Below are 11,251 nucleotides of genomic sequence, written 5' to 3' on the forward strand. Positions count from 1 at the left end.
AGATTTCTTAACCCACATCGTTCTGGATACAGACCTTGCACGGATACACTCGTGATTCCCAATGCGGGTTTACAGAAAAAGCCCGCTCAAAAATGGCCACTCATAATACCTTCTCGTAGAACCCTCCCTAAAACTGATGAGTATCCATTTGAATCTATCCCCAGTCCCTAACTAGGGCACTACCATAAACACGCAGAATGTTCCTCGAAACACACCGTCCGTAAACTTTAATCATAACCAAACCATATGATGAACAAAAACCTTAACAACCCTTGACTCTCTGCTATGCCATTACCAACCACTGCTTCGACGCGAAACAATGATCAAACCAAGAATTTCCGCATTACATCCAATCACTATCGGCTCAGGTGCATCCCCCACCTGGGCATCCACTCGAGACAATCACAAAGAACTTCATGACTTATGATTGCATAAGCAATTTCCAACTTGAAAATCACAATCCTAACAAAAACTTGCCAACAATTGGAATTATAATGCATATAACCTGCATAGACTTTTTGATGCCTAGATGATACTCCCCAAAACCCTTACAGCTCCTTTTATCTAACCAACAGATTTGAGACTCATCCGACTCCTATCAACGCGTCAACACCGAAAGTGATACAAGTAGAAGAAATAAACCACCATGATCACTAGGCCCACAACGTATGACTTGAATACCCCCACCCACATATTTAGGAAACCCATAATCTCATCCAAGGAGAAAAGAAATTCTAGAGACAATCGAAATTCCACCATTATCAAAACAGAAAACATTCTCATGATCGGTCACAACAAGACCCCATACTTGATTGAGACTAAATGGATTCCATCACTACACCACTAACTCGAGAAGACCTCCAAGATGATCCTACATTTTACCAAAAGCTGAGTCTGCAATGAACCAAGTTCCCACTCCATCATTGAGGGTAAACATACCTGAAGACCGAAGGAACATATAATATACTGAACCTAAGGACAGATTGGCCGGACCACTAAATCCCGGCTGACACAACTAAACTTTCGAGGGAACCTCCGCTAAATGATAAACCCCACGACTAGTGGTTAAGGACACACTAAAACTCAAACCAGAGAATCAAGACCCACATGGAACTGAACATACCCGCCTCAGGAAGATATCCATTGATCAACATCTGCCCAACTAATCTAAAGAAAACAATCTAGAACAACAAACTTGCAGATCCCTCTACCGCTAAAATACTCCACCCGAGAATCCCATTTCTCCCCCACATAGGGCTGGAACTACCACCCATTGGTGATGAAACCAAATCATAAATCAAAGCAGATTAAGTAGGTACTACCCTTCCTAAATCTGGAAATTATGAGCCTGCTCACCCCGTTTCCAAACTCGGAACACTGCAAGGGCATAACCCCTGCCACAAATAATGACATTCCAATCCATCAATCAACTATTACACTTCTAGATGCAAAACCCAAGCTGATTTTAATCATTTCCCCCTTCATGAGACCTGCGACTCGAATACCCAACCTCGAACAAATAAGCTCACTAGGCTTGCACCAAACAACCCAAATCGATAACACCACCGGGCTAAAAAAACCAGAACCATCCTCATGTCTGATCAGTCAAAACCAAAGGATTGACAGGTATAGAAACATTGTCACGAATCATAGTATCCAACCATGCTATCTTCCTCTAAACAGCCCTTAGAAACCCCTAAACTGTTATAGCGTTGTTCTTTAAGGATCGATTGATTCTATGCATGCAAACAAATAAGAACGTAAATATAAACACGAATATGACTTGAATATATTGAATGATTAATGCTTCAACATCTCAGAAGAGCTCGACTAAGAACTTCAACTGTAGAGGTATTTTAGGGTTACAATTATCAAATGTAATAAAAGTTGTTAAAATATAATGCACACATGCATGCATATATATAGTCTAACCCTACGAGACAATCATGAATGGACAGGCCCAATCCGGATATAATACAAAAAGCCCAAGACGCAACACAATAAGACATAACAATCTCCCCCTTTGCGTCTTTGGGACCGAGACTTTAACTCTGTTTAACAACCGAAGACTTCTTCACCGTCTTGAAAATCCTCGGGATGATAGCTAAAAGATGGTATCGAAAGGTTATATACCAATGAATCATATCAGTGAAATTTTTCTTGTTAGCATCCGAGTTCTGCTTGCACCGATGAATTAAGTTGATAATGTGCTCCAAGCAGTCAGTAGAAAATAGGTGCTTATCTACGAGAGAAAACAAAAACCTTTGAGCTTCACCTTTGAAAAACATCACAGTCAGATGTGTTGAATCAATTTGCCCTATCTTCATATTGTTCACATCCCCTGGCTTCTGAGTAAGCTTGACTATCGGCTTCTTGTTCATCACTTTTGCTATCTCCTGATCCATCGTTGCAACTTCATAGATGTAGGGGCCAACATTCTTTTTAAGTGCTATAGAATCGGCTCATACTCCTTCGGATCAGAGAGCATAATGTTGTAAAGCAATATCCAGTCATGAGGATTGAGATTGGGTAGATCTGCTAAAGAAATCATCGAAACCGAATTTGCAGACCCTCGAGTAATCTTGAAATGCACGTTCACAAACCTTCCAGCAAGTGTTGGTTTCAATACCTTGACAGTTATAATTTTTTGTGCACTCCATGTCAAGTATTGAGGTTGGCCTTACTTTAGGTAAAATTCAATAAGCTCTCGATCAACATTTGGACTAGGAAAAGGAACCTCAACAATTGACTCAAAAGAATGGAATGTAAATGCCTTCCTTGTAATTGGCATATCAAACTGTGAGTCCTTTGAATTATCACAGTCGAAAGAAGTAATTGGTTCTAACCAATAAACACTTGGTGATTCTATTGCTTGACTGATTAGCACCTCTCTAGTCCACTCAGGAAACAGAGCCTTCTTACACTTTAAGACATCTTCTTCTTCTTTGTTACTCCTCTCTGTTTCCTCTGCATCTTTTGTTATTTTTAGATTGTCATCCAATTCTGTATCTCTTTTCTTGAGTTTGAGGGCTTCAGCAATAGTTTCTTCTGCATCACTATCACTGTCATTGACAATCTTTTTCTGCTTATCTGTTGGACCAGAACCTGAAGCTACATTAACCTTCAGTTCTTTTGTGACTGGGATATTCGGTTGAAGAGTTTCAGTTGTTATAATAGCTTGTTGTTGGTCACCCTCTCCCCCTTGTTTTGGAGTAATGAAAGGCTCCGAAACACCTTTCATCTCATGAAGCATGTCAAGGGCAGGAAGCAATTTGCCAGTAAGATGATTCCTGATGGTGATAGCTAGAATTGGATCATGAGCACCAATGAGATTGGTCAACATGTCTGCGACATCACTTGCACAGCTTCGTAAGACAACTCTCTCGGTTTTTAATAAGGTAATCTCCTTCTCGGCTTGAGCCAGTTGAACTTTTTGAACTTCAATGGAAGAGGCTTGACGAGTAATTTCTTCTTTTAAAGCACTCTCTTTGGCAATATCGACATGAAGTGAGTTCAACAGAGAGGAAACTAAACTTAGAAGAGAAGTATTTTCGGCTTGGATGGAGGAACAAACATCATCAAACTTCTGTTATTCTTCCTGTAGAGAGTTTGAAAGAGATTCGACTGATTCATGGATTTTGGCAGCATTTGTATCAGCATGCTCTTTAAGAGAATCCAAAAAGATCTGTGTAGTTTGAATAACTTCAGCAACATCGGCAGAGGCTTTTCTGCAAGTAGAAGCCGATTCTTTGATTGCATTAGTTGATTTGTCCATATCCGTTGTATATTGTTCTATGGGAGTCTCCACAAAAGCTTTAAGAACTAGCCCACCATAAGCTTTGTTATCTTCAAGTAACTGATCCACCTTCTCACGAATGCTCTACAACTGTTGGCGGTTGTCAGGAGCATCATAGTCGTCATCAGATTGAAGCCGATAGGGACTAAAGTATCTAGAGTCATACTCATCATTTTCTCCTCCTAGAGTAGCACCGGAACCGGTTGAGTTGGTTGGAGAAAGCGGTTTAGTGATGACAGGAGGTTGGGTGTCAGTAGTTGCCCTCGTATCAGATACGTTGACGACCATTGTCTGTTCAGGAAGTGTAGTAGTGGTGGTTTGGGTAATGATAGGAGGTAAAGGTATTGTAGAAATAGTGTAGAAGACACATGTGGTGTTTGTGATATAGTAGAGGTGAAAGTAGTTGTGGGAATTGAAACAGAAATGACAGGTGGTGTTGAAATAGAGGTTGATGTAAGAACAACCGAAACTGTGACTTTCGGTTTCGGTGATGGAGTTGGGGTTGGCTGTTTATGAGAAGGAGATTCGGTTGGAGTTGGAGATCTAGGTGGAGTATTACCTCTTGGAGATTCCTGATGAGATTCTTCTACGTCAGCACCGTCGTTATCTGAGTCTGGAGGAGTTGGACTCTTGGATTTTCTTGCCATTCTTTTAACCTTCTTCGGCTTAGAAGAACCCTCTTTCTCCGACTTTTGCTTCTTTGATTTGGAAGGCTTAGATTCATTCCTCTTAGTTGTTTCCTTCTTTACCCTTTTTCCTCGGTTTCTTGGCTTGTCAACTGCATCCAGGGCTGCTTGTTGTTTTGGAGTAAGGACTCATGGTTCTTTTGGAGGTAGTTTTCTGTATTCTGCCATAACCTTACTTTCTGCTGAGACACAACGGAACATGGATTCAGGAATGGATCCCTTGTGATGAAACTTTGTGGGATCAGAGATGATGATCTTCTTTGTATGAAACGTAGAAATTGAAGCGATAAGGACATCCTTCATGACCGGAACTTCCAAAGTATCAATAGCCCTCCTCATTATAATAGTCTAGAACCTTCCACATGAAATCTCGGAATGACGAGTGGATGTATTGAGGATCTGCACAACCCAAGATCAAATTATAGACCCATAATCAAGATTTAAATTGTTGTAAAGACCATAGAGTATTGTCAGAAATCCTTTACTGGTGCCATCAGATCCAGCACTACGTTCCGCCAAGCTTTTAATCAAAAGAGTAAGAAGCCTGTTCCATTGAGACGGGAGACATGACTTTTTAATCTTTGTAATGGTGGTCAGTACATCTGTATATACCATTTCATAAAGCATTGAGAATAGCTGTGTAGTTGTGATGAAATCAGGTGAGATAACAGAGGAATCCACCGCTAGATGTAGTAAAGAACAAAACCTCCCTTTGGAAATAGAGGCCTTTTTGGAGTGGATATGAAATTAGATGCGTTCTTTGTTCTTGTCGAAGGTTGCAGTAGAGTAAACTTGGGACAAGAGAGACATGGGAACAGCTTCAAATTGAGTTAGGTCATGAACCAACGGAGAATACTTCAAACACTCCACAACTTGTAACATATAGGAATCATAGAGGAACGGATTGAGTTCAATGATCATGTTTTGATTTGGCTTAATGGAAATAAATGCTGAAGAAGCATTCCGATCTTGAACTGAAGAAGAAATCGCCATTGTTTATCGAAGAAGGAAGATGAACAGTTCAAATCACCGCTATAGTAGAGAAACTTTGTGACTCGTAAAAGACAAAGAATCATCAAAACCCTTTATATACCGTTTCTAGGAGAGAGAAAAATCATGAGGATAATGACGTGATCACTAAAACGTCTCCTGAAAAAAGTGCTATGTGACAAGTTGGGTACTCCTAGAAATACGTCAGCACGCGTGGGGATAGGGACCATTCAAATTCACGCGCCAAACTCTTATCCATGATCGTCTTTTGAACTTCAATGTGACTTCAAGAAACATGAATTCCCCTGTTTAAACAAAACTTGAACCAACAGGAACTAGAGTTTTGGAAAATAAAACTTTCATGCAACAGAGTGACAAACGATAAATAAATAAAGCAATTATGTATGGGATGTGCGTGATGTCTTAAGAAAAGACAGAAAGCAGGTGATTTTGGGCAAGAATCGCTTCCTTCAAGGTCAAAATAGACTTGAAGTGCTTGTGTGAATTCCCGAAAAATACGATCAAGTGTTTGTAGAGAAACATTGAAAGGCTTCTTTTCAAGATATAGGCTTAAGGGTAACTTATCTTCAACCGAACATTAATACTTAACATAAGATCAATTGTTGGAAGAAGTACTTGTGAGACCAATGTGGTCTGTTGAACAAGTAGGTGAGATGTAAATTGGAGTGACAATTGATGTAAAAAAAATCCGAAAAAAAAAATAAACTGGATCTTTTTGTGAAGAAATGCCCTGGTTTTAGACAATTTCATAAAGACCACGCAAAAATAAAATAAAATAAAGGATTTCATTGGGTAACCAGTAAGTTCTTGAATTTAATAGTTCACCATCAATTCATTATTGGAGTTGGATTATGGGTTTCAATCAGCACGTGGCATACGTATCCAAGATAACAAACACAAACTTTGTGCAACCATAAACCTCAGTGGTAAGAACCGAGAGTCTCAAGGGTTACATTGGTGAAATGAAAGTCGATGGAGAATATAAGAAGGTGGTTTAAGAACCGAAAGTGCCTTCTACTTTAGAAATATGACCAAGCAGATAAACTCTTGACTCATATGAGAAGAGTAAGGTAGCTCGAGACCGAGTTAATGATAACAACCTTATTGGGAAGAAACTATATGTATATATCGAATCATTAAGGCCTGCTCAAAGTCGTAGAGGCTTTGGTCAACATGCAGCAGCATGCTTCTACGGAACCTTAACTAGTTCGTATAGAAATGATTGTACCTATTGTAACTCCAAATTTTGTGGTTCTGGAACCCTTGGGACCTAATTAAAGTAAGAAAAAAAACAGAAAGAGAAAATATATTTGGATTTTTGAAGTTTTCTAAAAAAAATAAAAACAGAAATAGAAAATATTTTTGGATTTTTGAAGTTTTCTGAAAAAAAAAAACAGAAAGCAGATGAATTAAATAAGCATAGACCATATTAAGAGAAGAGAAGTAATTTACACAGTATACAACTGAAACCTTATCTCAATTGAGTGAAGCGAAATAGACTGAGCGTTCGGTTCATTTTGGTTCTTAAAAATTTCAGAGCCGAAATTGACCGAGCATTCGGTTCATTTCGGTTCCCAAAAACTTTAGAGCCGAAATAGACCGAGCGTTCGGTTCATTTTGGTTCCCAAAAATTAAGGAGCCAAAATAGACCGAGCGTTCGCTCCATTTCGCTTGTCTAATTTTAATGAGAGATTTGAGTGTTTGGGACCGACTCAGCTTCCATCATACCCAAGCCTTGTAATATTTTGTTAAAGAGTGCTTCAGGTAATGCCTTAGTGAATATGTCGGCCAGTTGATCAGTAGATCGAACAAAAAGTACTTCTACGTTCCCTTCTTTGACATAATCCTTAATAAAATGATATCTAAGTGCAATATGCTTAGTTTTGGAGTGTTGCACTGGATTGTGACTGTAACACCGTGAATTTTCAAAATAATTTTTCGCAAAATATAAAAACATTTTTCATTTAATTTTCATAAAACATCAAGTTTAAATCTTCAATTCACATCATAAAAAATCCCAAGATCATATCACATAAAAATCCCTTGCGTGTGCACAGATCAAGCCGCCGCCTTCCTACGGTAATCACAAGTACCTGAAACAAACAACACTAACACTGTAAGCACAAAGCTTAGTGAGTTCCCCAAAATACCACATAAACACATATTAGCCACTCGAGGCTATAACTCTATGGGTCCGTTCACCCAAACTCTGTGAACCCTCAGGTTCTAACTCTGGGAACCTTCCGGTTCCATCTCTGTAAACATGCACAACATAAATCACATAGATATCATGCAGTACAACACATAGCATACACATAACATACACATACTCTGACACATAACTCTGATTACCTACTCAAGGTAGTTGATCAGTAGATCAAACAAAAAGTACTTCTACGTTCCCTTCTTCGACATAATCCTTAATAAAATGATATCTAAGTGCAATATGCTTAGATTTGGAGTGTTATATTTGGATTGTGACTGTAACACCGTGAATTTTCAAAATAATTTTTCGCAAAATATAAAAACATTTTTCATTTAAATTTCATAAAACATCAAGTTTAAATCTTCAATTCACATCATAAAAAATCCCAATATCATATCACATAAAAATCCCTTGCGTGTGTACAGATCAAGCCGACGCCTTCCTACGGTAATCACTAGTACCTGAAACAAACAACACTAACACTGTAAGCACAAAGCTTAGTGAGTTCCCCAAAATACCACATAAACACATATTAGCCACTCGAGGCTATAACTCTATGGGTCCGTGCACCCAAACTCTGTGAACCCTCAGGTTCTAACTCTGGGAACCTTCCGGTTCCATCTCTGTAAACATGCACAACATAAATCACATAGACATCGTGCAGTACAACACATAGCATACACATAACATACACATACTCTGACACATAACTCTGATTACCTACTCAAGGTAAAGTATAGTGAGAAGACTCACCTCGTATATCTCGATAACCCGCAAAACCTGGAAATCACTCGTGCTCGATCCTCCGAGCTATAATCCTCCTATAACATCATACATCTCTAATTAACACTTTTACCACTAAGGTTGACTACCCCTATCAAGTCAACTCTGGTCAACTCTGGTCAACGGTCAATGGTCAACTTTGACCGGACTCGGCGAGTGCACTAGGGCGACTCGGCGAGTCTATACGTATTCACCAACTCTCTAGGTTTCTCTTTTGACACGTCGAGTACTCCCCTGACTCGACGAGTTCCACCTGGCATGAATCGCGGGGCCACCTCGACTCAACTCGTCGAGTCTCAAGAACAACTCGGCGAGTCCCAGATCGACTCAGTCCATCTGTCAACCCTCTCTAACTCTCCCTGACTCACTGAGTCGACCCTTAACTCGGCAAGACCACTCGCTGAGTGGTCAAGGACAAACTTCATGCTACTCGCCGAGTCTGTTCTTCGGACTCGGCGAGTCCATGCCATGCACCAACTCAATCTCACTTCTGAGGTCAGATCCGCTCCAACAACTCATAGATCTGGCCCTCCCAAGCACATTCATCACGTAAATTTCATGTCTTGGTGCTCATAACACACCCCATGCCTCATAAATGGTGTTTTGACCTCAAGCACAAAGACCCCAATCCAAAACCCCCATGGATTCATAAAAAGCTTGGACAAAGGGACACTCTGGACCTCCAAGGGTCCAGATCTAGAACCTAACTCGCTTAAGGGACCAAGGAAGCACTAGATCTAGTCACAAAAGGGCTCAATAAGCCCTAAATCAACATGAACATCAACATAACAGAGAATGGCTCGAAAATAGTACCTCAAACGTGATGTTCTGGGCCTCAAATCTTCAGGAAGTGGCTCCTCTTGTTTCCCCCCTTGGCTATTGCTTCCTTTCCTTTGCTAGATAACACCTCCAAGGTCAATAATGGCTCCTTGACTTACTCCAAACGCTCATGCTCACTAGGGTTTCTCTCAAGGGACTGGTGAGCACAAATGACGGCCATAAGGCCCTTTAAATAGGCTCCAAACCCGAGAAATTAGGGTTTCATTAAACAGCGCGGACTCGTCGAGTCCATTCCTTGGACTCGTCGAGTCCGGGCGCGAACCCACGTCCAAATCCGCGATCATACTCGGCGAGTCTAGGCTGCAACTCGCCGAGTCTCCTCACAAATCATCAAAATAAATAGATAAATAAATATATAATACCTGGGAATCCGGGCTATTACAATTCTCCCCCACTAGAACTAGACTTCGCCCTCGAAGTCTCGCTCTGCAAATAGCTCCGGATGGTGCTCTCGCATCTCACGCTCCGGCTCCCATGTCATCTTCGATCCCCTCCGATGCTGCCACTGAACCAACACCAGGGGTACCTCCTTGTTCCTCAAAACCTTGATTTTCTGATCTCTGATGGCCACTGGTCTCTCGGCATAATTCAGGCTCGTATCCACCTAAATATCCTCTAATGGAACCACTGCCGACTCATCGGCTATACACTTCCTCAGCTGCGACACATGAAAAGTGTCGTGAATTTGCCCCAACTCTGCTGGCAAATCCAAACGATAGGCTACCCGGCCTACCCTCGCGATCACTTGGAAAGGACCAATATATCGGGGTCCCAACTTGCCCCTCTTCCTGAATCGAATCACTCCTTTCCAAGGAGAGACCTTCAGGAGTACAAGGTCGCCGACCTGAAACTCAAGCTCGGACCTGCGTCTGTCTGCATAACTCTTCTGTCGGCTCTGAGCAATCAACAACCTCTGTCTGACCTGTTGAATCTGCTTTGTCGTCTTAAGCACGATCTCTGTACTGCCCATCACCCGCTGACCAACCTCTCCCCAACAAATGTGGGTCCGACACCTCCTCCCATACAACAGCTCAAAGGGTGGCATACCAATGCTCGAATGATGGCTGTTGTTGTAGGAAAACTCTGCCAAGGGAAAATATACATCCCAGCTACCCCCAAAATCCAACACACATGCTCGGAGCATGTCCTTGAGCGTCTGAATCGTCCGTTCACTTTGACCATCTGTCTAGGGATGATATGCGGTACTAAAATGTAGTCTAGTACCCAGCTCCTCATGAAACTTCTTCTAGAATCTGGAAGTGAAACGTACATCACGGTCTGAAACAATCGAGATCGGCACCCCATGCCGAGATACCACTTCCCTCACATACACCTCTGCCAATTTCTCTGCTGAAGAACTCTCGCTGATAACAAGGAAGTGAGCGCTCTTCGTCAATCTGTCCACAATCACCCAAATTGCATCAACTCCTCTGGTAGTCCTGGGCAATTTGGTGATGAAATCCATAGTGATCTGTTCCCATTTCCATTCGGGAACCTCCAATGGCTGCAACTTACCATGCGGCCTCTGGTGCTCAGCCTTAACCCTACGGCAGGTCAAGCACCTCTCAACAAACCACACAACATCCCTCTTCATACAGGGCCACCAATACTCCTTTCTCAAATCCAAATACATCTTACTGGCCCCCGGATGGATCGAAAATTTCGACCGATGCGCCTCCTCCATCAAAATGGTACGCGTTCCTCCCACAAACGGTACCCAGATACGCCCCTGAAATGTCATAAGCCCCCGACCATCGGTAAAGAACTCTGAAACCAAACCAACAACCCGTTCCCTCTTCTGCATTTCAGGTCGCATAGCCTCAGCCTGTGCCCCACAAATGGCGTCCAAAACTGGAGCTATCACAGTCAATCTCGAACATATCTCCCGCAGCGGGGTGCTCTCCGCCCTGCAGCTCAATGCATCGGCTA

General features: G+C 41.6%; 1 protein-coding gene across 1 annotated transcript; it reads right to left on the reverse strand.

Moving 5' to 3' along the window:
• Nucleotides 1–3,589: 3,589 nt before the first annotated feature.
• Nucleotides 3,590–4,443, reverse strand: LOC111890055 (uncharacterized). Its single transcript, XM_023886217.1, has 2 exons — nt 3,991–4,443; nt 3,590–3,880 (listed from the first exon to the last, which is right to left on the reverse strand). The coding sequence occupies exons 1-2, from the start codon at nt 4,441–4,443 to the stop codon at nt 3,590–3,592; spliced, it is 744 nt and encodes a 247-aa protein (XP_023741985.1).
• Between the last annotated feature and the right edge of the window lie 6,808 nt (nt 4,444–11,251).

The sequence above is a fragment of the Lactuca sativa genome, chromosome 6 (genome assembly GCF_002870075.4).
Source record: "Lactuca sativa cultivar Salinas chromosome 6, Lsat_Salinas_v11, whole genome shotgun sequence".
Taxonomy (NCBI): Eukaryota; Viridiplantae; Streptophyta; class Magnoliopsida; order Asterales; family Asteraceae; genus Lactuca; species Lactuca sativa.

Coding starts and splice junctions, on each gene's coding strand:
- LOC111890055 (XM_023886217.1), bottom strand. CDS start 4,443: ATGGCAAGAAAATCCAAGAGTCCAACTCCTCCAGACTCAGATAACGAC. Junction 3,881..3,990: donor AACCAACTCAACCGGTTCCG/GTGCTACTCTAG, acceptor CAACAGTTGTAG/AGCATTCGTGAGAAGGTGGA.